This window comes from Amphiura filiformis, chromosome 9 (assembly GCF_039555335.1).
Source record: "Amphiura filiformis chromosome 9, Afil_fr2py, whole genome shotgun sequence".
NCBI classification, from domain to species: domain Eukaryota; kingdom Metazoa; phylum Echinodermata; class Ophiuroidea; order Amphilepidida; family Amphiuridae; genus Amphiura; species Amphiura filiformis.
In genome coordinates, this window is record NC_092636.1 from 65,195,545 (window position 1) to 65,210,641 (window position 15,097).

The window sequence follows — 15,097 nt, forward strand, 5'->3', positions numbered from 1 at the left end:
ACTTCATGAACTTGGTGCTCCACAACTATCAAAAAACGAACCGGTTAAAATGCTTCTATTTTCAATGTTGAGCTATATTTTGTATTTTGAACTTGCGACACTATTTCACTGAAACTTAATTAAGCCATAGGTAACAGGTTACCACAACCACATTACAGCAATGTTGAAAAATATTGTATTTTTTGTCACCCATACCACCATATTAGGTAGTTTCCCGTAAGCTTCATTTTTGTGATTTTGGTAACTATTTTATATTTATTTGCCCAATTCATCTCAACTAGGCAATCTAAATTGTACTCACCATTTACATCCCAAGGTATTTTAGTATATCCACCTCACATATTTCCATTATATATCCAGTAACAGACAAAATATCAAAATTGATGCCTCATTATGACATGTATTTTATCACAGACTACCACATGTTGATCCCTGAATTTGACCTGAACCAATTGACCTATAACCTGACCTTTGATGACCTTATAGCCTTTTTTAATCTCTTTTCCTAACACCACATTATAGAAGATAAATACATGGTGTACTATTAAATTGTCTATGTGGAAGAGATTAGGCCTATTTAATTTATTCAGTGTTATAATCAGTGAGTACATTTCTATAGATGGTATAACAAAGGATTTAATGTATTCTATTCATGCCCACTACTTGAACATGTTGAAAAGAATAAATTATGGACAATTTATGGTTTGTTATGAAACACGCATCTGAGTTACCAGGATACATGTAAACAAAAAAATATATAGGGCTAAAATGACTTACTATACAATGGTTTAAAAGCACCTTTTTTATTATTATTTTATTTTTTTCTTTATTTCACATGATCCGTGCATATATTGCCTAGCTATAAATGAAAAAATATTTTTTTAGACCAATCAAACCAATACATGGGTGTAGTACGCCCTTAATGCGGTCTTTTCACTTTGGTGAGCATTAAATGCAGTGGTGCACCAAAATGCATCCTGTTACACAGTAAATGACGCTACAACTTTTCGAATCGTACCAAATTTTATTCAATTGTTCATTTCTTGATCATTCTGATTTCGGGTTACACAGGTGTGGTATCATTATCTGCAGGTAATACCTTTCTCTAAATGTTCATTACATATTGCTTACATAATAAGGCTCCAAGTTCTAATCACTCAAAATATAGTAGGGACTTTCTGATTTTGATGTCCCTCAATAAGCCTGCACGTGCCTCTGCGTTTGCACGCACAATTTCCCAGCAAACACAAAAATGTTTTAAAAACGTAAAAAACACGTTTTCGTTTAATTCAAAACGTTTAAATAACATTTAAATGTCGGGTTATTTAAAGGTCATGGAAACGTTTTATATGAGAGAAAAACACACTATACAACAACATATGAAAAGGTTGTTAAAAATGTTATTGTAAAATATTTTTTGCAAAAATTTTTGCAAATTTATTTTTTAAATAACATTATTTTAGAATGTTTTGCCTCAAGTTTTCTAAAATGTCTTTGAAACGTTAGTAAAACATTTTAAACCCTTTATATAAGCCGACAATAAAACGTTTTGTGTTTGCTGGGTTATACTCCTTTTCACAACTTCTAAGAGTCACATTTTGTTATATACATTTCATTATTATCTTGATTAATGTACTTGCATTTACTTTTCACCTACCGAATATCAGTGATTCATTGTCTCTCTGTGTTATTAAGGATTGTGTAAATTTTCTCAACGAGTTCAAATATTGTGTTATTGAGTTATCTGAAGAGAAAACGTATATCACGATGTTATTGTATTAGTATAAAATATCTGGATATAGGCAATTGCAAGCGAAGGGGTTCCAAGTGAAAATTGTTAAAGCTATCAATAACTCTTGATAATCTCAAATAACAAAGCATAACCTCTTTCAAGGCAATTTCAGCAGTCTATCCATTCGGAAAACCGTAATTAAATCATTAAAACTCAATTTAATATACTAATACTAGTAGCATAGGTGTGCTAACAAAGCCTGCTAGTGTGAAGCAGAAAGCCGTTTATTAAAGATAAAACATTTTACATGAAACTGTCTGTAGGGAAATTAGCTACATATATTTGAATGGGCTTCAACTTTGTGGTTTTTTTTAAATTCAAAAATACCTCTAATAACAATGTTAATTACTTAGGCTATCATTTACTTCTAAGTGAAAAATGTATTATTTTTACACTTTCGCTATACGAATGGCACTTTTGAAATGAACAATTTGGCAAAAAATGAAGAAAACAGCAGCATTGACGAAGTTGAAGCCCCATTCAAATACATGTAGCTTATTTATATACTGTCAATATATAATATTGAAAATACTATTGTTTTCACCATCATGATCAACCGAAGTACCTACTAATACGTCTATACCATATTCTTACCAAATTAAACATAATATAATTTACGTCCTTCGCCACTGCACTGCTGACGTTTCCTATAATGATATTGGTTTGGCGCCATCTCAGTGAATTTATAAAATGCATTTTGAATCCAAGCAACCACACAAAGAATTTCTCTTTTCAGCAATAAAATGTGAGAATTTTTCAACCAGCCTCGTAGCTAGGATGTATTTTGGGGTGTGCGGTGGGTAAAAATGGCACCATTTTAAATTTTTCTTCAAAAAGGCTTATTTGAACGTTTTTACAGAAAAAAGCAGACCGTTTGTGAATTGTTCCTTCAAAAGAAGACTGATTTTTAGCGTCGTTTACAGTTCAAATCAGAACGCATGACCGACGGCCCATTATTTTAATGCACAAAAACGAGAAACGAAAATTCTACTGCATATAACATTTACGACATAACCCCCCTTTTTCATGAAAAGCAAGAATGCAATTGCTAATCATGAAAGTCGATTATAAGGGTATACGATGTATTGTTGGTCGAAGCAGCAGAAAAAAAGTAGTTCACAGCATCTTGCGAATGGTAGTGAAAAAAAAAAAAAATTGCATTGCTCAATTCATAGCGAGCGTGTAGAAGATTTCAAATACCACAGATATACTTTTGTAGGTCCTGTGGTTCTTGCGTTATGTTGTAAAGAGGGCTAAAACAACAACACTTCTGTAAAACGTACATAACTCATTAAAACAACAATAAACCCGAACTAGTAAATAAACCAATGTAGTTTTTCTGTTAGCCAAGATGTTACTGATTACACTGTATAAACCATTGTTGCCATGATCTCTTTAATTCTTTTCTGAGAAGCGAAATTGCAATTGTATAATTTTTATTGTTAAAGTCTGTAGATTATAATGCATCCGGTCTCTGGTCTGGTCCTTTTCTAGCGGGAAAGGTCAGTCGGGCTCGTCATCTGACCCACCAAAAAGAAACTCGTCAGTTATATTCATCCTTGCTGTTCAATAACTTGATAATTTTGGATTATTCTGAAATATACATTTTGTTAATTGGACTTTTCATTCTCATTTGACACCCTGTTCGTGAACATTAAGCAAGAATTGACCAAGATATGCGCCTCCAAACTCTCAAACCCCAAAATGAAAAGTTGCAATTTTAACGATTCAATTGTGCCTGTTACATTGTGTGCTTTATTGATTGGCCCGTGGTGCTTGTGTGCAATACAACGATGCGTTCCCATTGAAAATCGTTGAAAATGCAACTTTTGATTTTGGGGTTTGAGGCTTTGGAGGCGCACATCTTGGTCAATTCTTGTTCGTTTTTCACGAACAGAGTGTCAAATGAGAAAGCAAAAGTCCAATTAACAAAATGTATATTTCAGAATAATCCAAAATTATCAAGTTATTGAACAGCAAGGATGAATATAACTGATGAGTTTCTTTTTGTGCCTGGTGTATATTATTTACACCATGGACAACAACATGTTCTTGTGACTTGCATGATTATTATACACGAAGAGAAACGATTTCGACATCATCTGTTAACCGCTAAACGATGACTTCAAAACTGCTGACCCGGGGTAATATAGTAAACAAAATATCAGGTGAATATGGTGAAGAAAATTTATATACTTCATCATATGTCTCAATTCGTCTATACCATAATCTTACTCCAAGTTGAAAATATAATATCATTTACGTCCTTCGCCACTGCACTGCTGACGTTCCTATACTGGTATTGGTTTGGCGCCATCTGAATTTATACAATCTAAAATGCATTTGGAATCCAAGCAACCACACAAAGAACTTCTGTTTTCAGCAATAAAATGTGAGAATTTTAAAGGTTTCAACCAGGCTCGTAAGCTCTCGTAGCCAGGGTGTATTTTGGGGTGTGCGGCGGGTAAAAAATTGGCCCATTTTAAATTTTCCTTCAAAAAGGGCTTACTTGAACAGAAAAAAAGCAGACCATTTGTGAATTGTTCCTTCAAAAGAAGACTGATTTTTAGCGTCGTTTAGAGTTCAAATCAGTACGCAAGACCGACGGCCCATATTTGCACAAAAACGAGAAACGAAAATTGTTATTTATAAAGTTGATAATTGCAATATTCTAGCCGATGATTTTTAAAACCCAACTCGTATATCTAAAGAGTAAATTCTACTCTCACCACTGCACTACTTCTCCTAGCCTATCGCTGAAAATATGATCAAAAAGTAAAAATAACGAGACTAAAAAAAATTTCCTACCAGATTTGTCCTTATGTGTCCAGAAATGAGGTTCTTTGTTGACTCGTACTACTTGTGGATGTCGGCTGATGTGATAGTATAAATCTGTCGTGCCGCATTTTGCTGCACCAATTTCAATAAAATAAGGTAGACATCTTAGATCGCCGTCTTTTTGTCGAAAACATGGATTCTTGTAGTCTGTCAAGAATGGTTTCATTAACCGCCGGAAAACCTGTTCGAAATAATTAATCGTATATATGTAGGCATAATATGCCAAATATCGTAGATTTTAGTCTCATTTTGGCATCTTTTGATCATGCACTTAAAGGGGGAGGGGTAAGTTACCCAATCGGTTTTGGATATTTAATTTTGTCTTCAAACTTACATGTCATTTTCGGTTTATCCCTCGTGTAAGAGAGCACGAAATAATAATCATTTTTTCACCATGGCTACAAATTTTGAGCTATTCAGACAAATTTTGCTTTCGGTTTTAAAATTGGATGCATAGATTGTGATTGTCTCGAAACAAATTACTTTTTTGGATGTGTTTACATGTCGTACACATGATTTTCAGTGACACAAAGAACATAAAATCCTACTCCTCCCCTCCACCCTCGCACCTGCCCCGTTACTCACCAATGGAAACATTGTTAACATTTCATCCCATATGTATTTGTGATTAACATGCGGTGGAGGCGGTAATTTCAACGGCACATTCATGTTATTCAGAACATCTGTATGTTTTATTTTCCAAGCTTCAAACTGCTGCAACATTTCCTTCAATTCAAGATTTTCTACTGCGTGATCCTTCACTCCATTTGCTAATTTCAAATTATCATTGCGGAAGTTCATATTCAAGAGTGATGTCAAATTTTGATCCTGTTTGATTAAGTCGCTTTTATCCCGCCCAACCTTGGTCTTCTTATTCGTTGAAAAATAATTCCAATCCAGTTGTTTATGAATTTCAACACGGTCTAAATTAGTACTGGTATTTTGAATTGCCATATTCCCAGGTCTCCTGTTCTGGTCTGTAGCAGTCAATGCATCTTGTTGCCATGGAGACTGATCGGAAAGTTTTCCACGTTTGTGGAATATTGAGAGTTCGTAACCTTTCAACTTTAAGGCGATGTATATAAAACTGGCAAGAGCACTACTGAAAATCAGCACTGCAAGTCGACGACGGTATTTGAAGAGCTGAAAGAATAACATGCAGACATTATCGTTTACAGGCTTGAAAATAAGCGAATTTAAAGATCGTACATTTATAGCGTGGAGCGGCTGTCGTGTATCAGAAATGCATGAAGTAAAAGTGTTGTTGGTTTAATTCAGGCAATTAAGAGTCGCGGAATCTAAATTAATAAATAAACAAGATGAGTTTCAAGATTGGATTTGGTCACGTGGTTTCCTATTATCCCGCATAAGCTCTTGACTGACGTCATTACCGATATCTTAGTCAGTACCGTACCCTTTGTTAGAAACTTAAAACTTGTATAATGCAGTTTCAGTTGTGCGGATGACATTGCAGTGAGACCCAGGTCACAGTTCGAGAGGAGATGATATACCACCCACGCACGGCCATTTGCGGAAGCAAAAAGTCATGCCAGTGACCTGTACCATGGTACCATAGTCTGGCTAATCAGGAAGATGATTAATATCCTTGCATATTATGACTCATCAGTTATGGTATAACCATGATAACCGATTTACTATAGAATAGTCATTATACTATGTTTACTGTATTAATACTTTATCATATTGATAAAATCGCAGCAAACACAAAACGTTTTCGACATCATCCGCAAAAGGTTAGAAAAGGTTACCAGAAAATGTCATGCTATATAAAGGGCATATAAAGGTTATAAAACGTTTTAGAATAATTTGGCCAAAAATGTTTGTAAACAGAATTCAACAATAACATTTTAAAAACATTTTAAAAGTAGTGCATTTTCAAACAAAATGTTTTAAAACGTTTTTATGACCTTTATATAACCCGACATTTAATGTTATTAAAACGTTTTTTATCCAAACCAAAACCCCCAAATATGACCTGTTTTAAACGTTTTCAAAACGTTTTTGTGTTTGCTTGGATGTGACCACATCTTTATTAAATATCCGGATGTGCCTACTAAACATACTGGAATATACACTGACCTGTGTCAATTCAGGTCAGAGATGATATATCATTTGTGTGAATTGTGACATTTTTCAGTCGCAATTTCCCCGGATATAGTAAGTTCCCTGTTTCAGTTTTCATTTCAATTTGTTACATAATCGTGTGACCGCAGAATATCTTGGTTTGAAGATACCTTGATCAAAGTATTGTGATGTGCCCTGAGTAATTTAATTTAATTATTTATCTTTGTTTACATTTAAAATCTATTTCATGAGACATTTTAGGGAATCCCCTCTCATGCATCAAGGTGATCAAAAACAAATTGAATCATTTCTAATTTTGGATAATTAATGTTTACAATTATTCTTGGGAATTTCCCAGATTACATTATATATTGTGAATGAAGTAATTGGCTATTAATAGAATGGGACTTTTTGTTTGGTATATAAGAAAATATAAACACAATTCTTCACAGTATTATAGTGTTGTTGCAGGCTAGTAACAGTGTGCTTACAGTCCATTTCGTTCAAAGAAAGGAAATTGAGAACCAGAAATATTTTATGTAGTCAAGGTACTACTATAATCGGAGAAGATCTACAATACGTCAAAGTGCGCACCTCTTCCAAGAAAGAATACAAGCCTGCTTTCCATTAGAAATTGTGCGAAAGGTGAAAATAGCACCATTTTGGAGATAGTCAACAGTGCGAGGAATCTATACAAAGGATATAAACGTCTTCAGTGGACTTCACTGAACAGTGATCTTCGCAGGAGAAGTGAATCAGGATAATACATCAAGAACTTTACAATCAACAACAAGAAGAAGGCTGCTGGATAAGTAACTTTTCTAAAGGGTGTATGATTGATTGTATGTGTTTATGTCGACTCACTTAAGTATCATTTTCTTTTGATTAAAAGACTCAGATATTGTTAACTTAATTAAACAGTGTGTTTTGTTTTGCATTCTGAAGTGAATTTGGGAAGAGGGAGAGAGCCAGAGAAACAAAGGGGGGGTGGGATTGGTGAAGGGAAGTGAAAGAAGGGGGGACACTGGGGAGAGGATGGGAGGGAATAGGGGAAGAGGAGGTGATAGGTGACGCTTATACTTCCAGCACCCTTGCCACACCAATCCCCACACCGTCCATGCGTGATTGATATTCGACTATAATTGTTTACATTCAATATAATGATATAGGCCTACATTCTGATAATAATATGCTTAGCACATTCATGACAATGGGCTATTTTATACTTTGGTACCGTACTATGCACTATGAAGTCTATTGCTTAGAAATGAAAACGCAAGGTATTAACATGATTAAGGTTAGCAACTATTCCAAACTGTTGCGATTTGGTAGTTCACAGCATCTTGCGAATGGTAGTGGGCTTTGGCAAAGATTGCATTGATCATTTTATACTAGCGAGTGTATAATACATTATCATGATTATAGAACAATTCAAATCTCACAGATATAAACTGAGCTCAAAAAGAAATTTTTTATAACTTGTGAATCACAAGGTCATATCTTAAAATACTGTCAATCAAAATGAACCAAAATTACACACAGGATTACCTTAATACTCTACTCAAAACACATGTCAGTAACCAAGCAGTTTTCCAACTGACACAACAGCAAAATGCACTGTCATGGGACAGCTTCCTGGACTTCCTTCACTTTTACAGCCCAACATTGGGCACCCAGGACAAAAAATCTGCGAGAATGCACACAAGATCCTTGCACAGATGATAAAACGGTGCTGCTTTCTGCTTTTCATACACTTTTTTCATGAAACAGGGCTGGGCTGTGAATGTGGTCCAGGAAGCTGTCCCATGTCAGTGCATGTTGCTGTTGTGTCAGTTGGATAACTGCTTGGTTACTGACATGTGTTAAGAGTAGAGTATTGAAGTAAATATGTGTGTAATTTTGGTTCAATTTGATGGACAGGATTTCAAGATATGACCTTGTGAAAATTATAAGTTTCTTTTTGGGCTCAGTTTACTTTTGTAGGTCCTGTGGTTTTTTAGTTATGTTGTAAAGAGGTTTGAAACAACAACACTTTTGTAAAACGTGCATAACTCATTAACAACAATAGTCAGTACCCTTTGTTAGAAACTTAAAACTCAAAGTGATAATTATTTTTCATGGCCGGCTTTTCCTTAAACATTTTGTTTGAGGACTATTGTCAAAAATATCATTATCAGAAGGACATTGCTCGTATTCAGAATTATTAATTTTGTATACTAATAATTATTTGTTGAAAATGAAAATATTAAAGCATTATGTATAGTTTGCATTAAAAAAGAGATTATAAGATGAGTGGCATGGTGTTTGTTTCTATTCGTGTATTCTGTTTAAATAATTGTGCATTATTTACGTCATTCAATCTCGTAAACATGCCCCGAGAAACATGCCTATCAGAATTCAAACTATAAATACCATGGAAGTATTAATACAGGACCGGCACGTGAACTTACCAACGTGTTTTGATGTAAAAAACAAAACACCACATGAACGCCTTTATTCACGCTATATTTATAGAAAAACCAGGGAAGTGTCACTATGAAACCCCAATCTATGATTAAACCCAGTATCACATCAGTACCAAAGCATGCAGCTCGCATGTAGCTATATATTCCTTGGAGCTATTCGACCTAAGGTTCATATTACAGTTCGAGTTATGGTTTTAGGAAAGTTTTTCGTTCACAAATGCTTACTTGTGTACAAAGATGAGCAGCCATTGCTACAGCAGTTCAGCCTGTGGGAAAACCATGCAGTCGACGGCGTCTATGAATGTAGTGGTAGTAGGCTCCCGTGAGTAGATTATATCACTCTTTACATTTTACATTAGTTTTACTTTTCGTATAACTACATCATTTTCCCCATCTCCCGAGTAAAATCGTAGCAATTTTGGGTCACCCACTAGTACTAGTAGTCGAGGAATCGAAGTTCACAGGTCCAGCGTCTGCACTTCCCTGATCTGACTGACAATACCACATGTATGTATGGTATGACCATGACCCGATATAGCCCTACTATAGGGCCTTTTGATCGTACGTGGCAAATTCTCGGGTGGAGCAGTCACTGGGTTTTAGTACTTCTCGGAGGATAGCGTGTTTAAAGAGAGTCTATGGCAGGGGCTAGAGCCGATAGAGCGAAATGAGGACAAGGAAGACAAGGAAGCGTTCGTTAATACATTGGTGTCAGGTGGTGAGCGTTGTGCAATCTCTAAATTCAGTAAAATTTCCTGTTTAATAAATGAATAGAATTATTTTGAAATTTAAAACGCTTTAATAAAATATCACAAACAAGTAGGCCTATGTTTTAAATAAATAATAAGCTAAAATCGTATAGGGGTTTGATAATGAACCTCCACAAAACTAATTAATTACCTTCAAATTAATTGAAAGGGCATTTAGTGATCCACAGCCTCATTTATGCCCCCACTTTTTTCAAAAAAAACTTAAAGTTGAGATATTTGCACTGGAAACGTTTGGCTACATGCTTACATATTAAATGTTGAGGTCTATGTACCAAAAATTAATTCCTTAAGCAAAAATATCGTCAAATTTGAATTTCGTTCTGGTAATCATGCATAACTCACAAACGCAAAATCGGAATCAACTGAAATTTTGGGGAAGCTTTTTTCGTGGATAGGCCTTATCTACTGAGAAATGTCATAAAAAGAGGATGCTAGGATCACAAAATCCTCCTTTAATGAGTAATATTTGAATATTATTAGGCCTACCGGGTGATAGTTGGGGTTTTTTTTAAATGGACTTATTTTCAGGGGGAGGGGCGATTTTGTGAAAGGTGGACTATCTTCTCAATTGGACCTTTTTGACCAAAAAAGCATAAAAACCAATTGTGATATTGGGACTTTTGTATACCTTTGCAAATTTGGGAGGAGGTGCGCCCCCACTTTGATGCAAAAGTTTGAGCCACCAGCTCTTATAAATAATAATTCTAGAATCCCCTATTTTCGGTGTACAAATATTATGACTCCCCCCCCCCATGTATTTTGGGTATGAAAATTATATAACTCCGTATATTCATGGCTACCCGTTCCGGAAGAAACTGCGCGGACAGCCCCCTAAATAAGGGGATGGGCAATTATGATCTGCTCGGGGAATTTCGGCTTGTCCCCCTCGACCTGACAACCCTCACCCCCCCATCGAAAAGTTGCCGCCTCCCCCTCGGCCTGCCAAAAATCCTTGAAGCTGTATGCAGCGAAAAATAGCTGTTGCTTCTCAACTGGAAAATCGCTTGCACGACGTCCGACGATTACACGAGGGTCATTCAAAAAGTTCTACCTCCATCATCACATCTCTGTTATCTTACGTGCTATCATATTGAAATTACCCATGATTATACTCCTCCTGGCTACATGTACAATACAAAAGTTATTTGATGAAACTGTGCCGTGAAGTTTGCCAGATTTCGACTATAGACCAAGAAGCGTTACGTCCTTACTTTAAGCAAGGGATGCATCTTGACGTGGAATAAGATGAACAGTTTGTTAATAACCCTGTATACTTACAAAAACTGTGCATACGACTTATTTCAATTTAACTTATGAACCAATTAATACGACTTGAACCAACAAATGCTCACCAAATCGAAGTAAACAACCTATGGAAAAGGGTCAACATGATGGCTATTCTGAACATGTATTAGTTTTGTTGTGCAAAATACACGATACCGAATTACACTGTACTATCTGCAAGCATTAGATATTGTTTAAATTATTTGAACAACATAAAGCAATTTAATCATTTTCAGAAATTAATCTGTACTGATTTCCATAGAAGTGGGCAACCTTTGTAATCAATATTAGCCTTCCTTTTCACCGTTTTCGACGTACCAAACCTCTATTCGCTTTAACCAACACATCTTAACATCTTAACATTTTAACAACCAAACATATTTTCATTAAATACAGAATAACTTTTGTAGCCAAGGTTTAAAAGTATACCCAGCAACACAAAACATTTTTGACATCATTCGCAAAAGGTTATAAAAGGTTGTCAGAAAACGTTTATTTTTGTTGGTAATTTACTGCACAGCAAACACAAATGTTTTACAGAAAACATTTAAATGTCGGGTTATATAAAGGGTATAAAAACGTTTTAATAACAATCCAAAAACATTTTTGAAAACTTGGTACAAATCATTCTAAACAGAATGTTATTTTGGAGTTTAAAAAATATTTTGCAAAAAATGTTTGCCCAAAATATTTACAATAACGTTTTTAAAATCTTTTCACGACCTTTATATAACCCGACATTTTAATTTTTATTAAAACGTTTTGTAAAAAACAATTTAATAACTTTTATGCCCTTGCTGTTTGCACATAATTTAACATAATGCTATTTGAGTGTTGACAAAATATTTGGCCAAAAATGTTTGCAAACATAGTTTACAGTGACATTTCGAAAACATTTGAAAAATATTGTTGTAGTGTGTTTTCATACAAAACGTTTTAAAACGATTTCATGACCTTTATATAACCCGACATTTTAATGTTATTAAAACGTTTTACCTAAAACAAAACCCAAAATATAACTTACTTAAAACGTTTTTGTGTTTGCTGGGTAATCATAGGTGATTTCAATTTCCTGGCACGTACGATAACAGAGATGTGACGATGGAGGTATAACTTTTAAAGGGGCATTTCGTGATCCACAGCCTCATCCCCCACTTTTCTCAAAAAAAGTTGAGATTTTTATATCACTGGAAACCTCTGGCTACATAATGTTTATGTTCAAAGTATTTCTTGCAGATTAATTCGTTTAGCAAAGATATCGTGAAATTTGAATTTCGTTCTGGTGCACCAGAACGAAATTACAACGCATTGTCTATGGAGCAGTGTAATACACATAATCATGCATAACTCGCGAACGCAAAATCGGAATCAACTGAAATTTTGGGAATAGGTTTTTTCGTGGATATCTAATGAAAAATGACATAAATAGAGGATGCTAGGATCACGAAATACTCCTTTAAAATGACTCCCGTATAAACAATGCTTAATTAGCACTTCGGCCGGAAGTCTGTCCTACTTTGGGCAATTGTCAAGTCAAAATCAGACAAAAAGCCTTTAACATAATGTTTAAATTCGATTCTTTGTTAAGATGAGTTTGAAATCTACTTGATTCGTAATATTCTACTTGTGAAAGTAATACTGGGCCTATAACTGTACTTGTGCAAGTAAGACTGGACCTACAACTGCATATGAAAGTAAGACTGGGCCATACAACTGTACCTGCAACTGAGATTTGATATAACACTGTCAAACTACAAACTGTCCATTTCAAGAGCCAGCGTTATGAAAGTCTTGTTTACTTATCGTGTTACTCTGAATAGATGGCAATTGGTAGAATACGCTCACGTTTGACATCTCTATAAGGTAAGCCTCATTTACCCTGTAATGTATTGGTGTTCCATGTCCATGACATGATATATCACAGGAAACAACCAAATAAAACAAATACTAGTGGAATACACAATTTTACTTATTTAGTTTGCTCTTCGTGGTAGCCTTTGTTATGTTTGAAAAGGTCAGAATGTCTTCAATCTGTCTGTTTACCTTCTAGTTATAAATTTTGCTCCTTTTTAACACAAATTGATCTCAAAGGGCACAGCAATTACCGTCTATAAATAATGAGCCAACAAATGAAATCCTGGTTGGTAATGCGGCATGCATGGAAATTACTATCCAGTGACACATATTTGAGTTGCTCTTAGTAACCAGTATGATCTTCTATGAAAATGATTAATGCAGTACGTGTTTACTTTGGATGGAAATGACCAAAAGTGTCATCACTTACCTCGATTACACTTTAAATTTGTACAAGGCAGTATCCATTATTGTTCTGGAAGCAAGACTTTAGCACCTGTATACAAGGAGTTCTATACACTACGACTAGACTAGTACAATAGATACCTCAAATACTGGATGTTGGCATCAGTATACAATCATGATGTCCCAGGATGATTGCGTCTCATCCCTTTGTAACGGAACAACCTACAAACGTACATCAGACACTATAAAACAATATGAGAATGCTGAAATTATTCTTCTAACTATCATCATGCCAGTAATTCTGATATTCGGCGTGATTGGTAATGTCGCCTTCCTTTATGTCGTCACAAGAATATCATGGATGCATACTATTCCAAATAAGTATCTTTCACATCTTGCTGTTGCAGACATAATCCTTCTTCTCGCTGCTATTGGAGAGAAACTAGCCCGGTATTTGCTGTCCCCATACGCATACGATGAAGCAATTCTTGGTTACTTTGGATGTGTCGTGATACCTGTTATGAAATATTCTGGCTACTATGCTTCAATGTTGTTCGTTACACTCGTGACATTAGAAAGGTACTATGCAGTATGTCGTCCTCTTGATAGATTCTTGAATAATACCAATAAGAGATCTTCCCAAGTTATCATTGGTGCTTGGACAACATCTTCTGTACTTGGGTGTACTCAGATCCCAGCCACATGCAACATAATCACGTATTGTATTCTCTGGACTATTGAAGAATTACAACAGGAATCCAATCTTCCAGAAAGTATTGGTTATTGTCATCCGGTGAATATGTTACACTGGTTGGAAGATGTATCGATTATTATACAAACAATCACATTTCTTTTTGCAATGATTTGCAATGCCATTTTGTATATCGAAATAATTCGAACGCTCAACAGGAGAGTTGGTGTTATGGACATAAATACTGCGGACCGAGAGCAAAGGGGAGTAACTCTTCACCGCCTGGAATCGAATCCGGGACAAAATCATAGAGAGGTGACACGTCATATGCGGGATCGTATTGCTCGGATGCTCATTGTTAATGGTACCATATTCTTCTTGCTAATGGCACCATTTCAAATCATAATGCTTGCAAAGGCCTTCACTACAAAGGACCCACTTGTATGGGAAAAGGAGTTCGGAGCTTGGATGCAGATTTTTCGAGTACTGACATATCTTAACTCAATGGTAAATCCTATAGTATTCAATGTTACAAATCCTCGCTACAGGAAAGCATTTCAGGAGGCTTTCCTCTGCTCTAGATTGAAGGAAGACAATACATCAGTTGTGGTTTTAAGACCCTCTCATGACCAATAAAATGATATACAACAAAATATACTTTTACCTTAAATTGTTGCCTCACGAAAAACATTAATCCGAAACTTATATCTTCAAGCGAAAATTATTTACACAAAGTTATTATAAATAGCTGTAATACCGTGAATAAAAATGTACATGTTGTATATTGAATGCTATTTGCCATGAAGACAATCTTTCGTTTTACTTCTACTATACTTGATAAACTTAAATAACAATTAAATTTTTTCAAGATTTATAAATTTCCAAGTTCTTTTCAAATGGGAAAAATGTGGTT

At 35.2% G+C, this 15,097-nt stretch overlaps 2 protein-coding genes across 2 annotated transcripts; one reads left to right on the forward strand and one right to left on the reverse strand.

Annotated features, from left to right (window-relative positions):
* Positions 1–1,649: 1,649 nt before the first annotated feature.
* Positions 1,650–9,660, reverse strand: LOC140160224 (uncharacterized). The gene is made up of 4 exons (XM_072183500.1): positions 9,406–9,660; positions 5,216–5,773; positions 4,601–4,811; positions 1,650–1,744 (listed from the first exon to the last, which is right to left on the reverse strand). The coding sequence occupies exons 1-4, from the start codon at positions 9,427–9,429 to the stop codon at positions 1,650–1,652; spliced, it is 888 nt and encodes a 295-aa protein (XP_072039601.1). The 5' UTR covers positions 9,430–9,660.
* A 4,011-nt stretch (positions 9,661–13,671) lies between these two features.
* LOC140160225 (thyrotropin-releasing hormone receptor-like) lies at positions 13,672–14,820 on the forward strand. Its single transcript, XM_072183502.1, has one exon. The coding sequence runs from the start codon at positions 13,672–13,674 to the stop codon at positions 14,818–14,820; it is 1,149 nt and encodes a 382-aa protein (XP_072039603.1).
* The last annotated feature ends 277 nt before the right edge of the window (positions 14,821–15,097 follow it).

Coding starts and splice junctions, on each gene's coding strand:
- LOC140160224 (XM_072183500.1), bottom strand. CDS start 9,429: ATGGCTGCTCATCTTTGTACACAA. Junction 5,774..9,405: donor CTGCTCATCTTTGTACACAA/GTAAGCATTTGT, acceptor TTATTCTTTCAG/CTCTTCAAATACCGTCGTCG. Junction 4,812..5,215: donor TGTTAACAATGTTTCCATTG/GTGAGTAACGGG, acceptor TATTTCGAACAG/GTTTTCCGGCGGTTAATGAA.
- LOC140160225 (XM_072183502.1), top strand. CDS start 13,672: ATGTCCCAGGATGATTGCGTCTCATCCCTTTGTAACGGAACAACCTAC.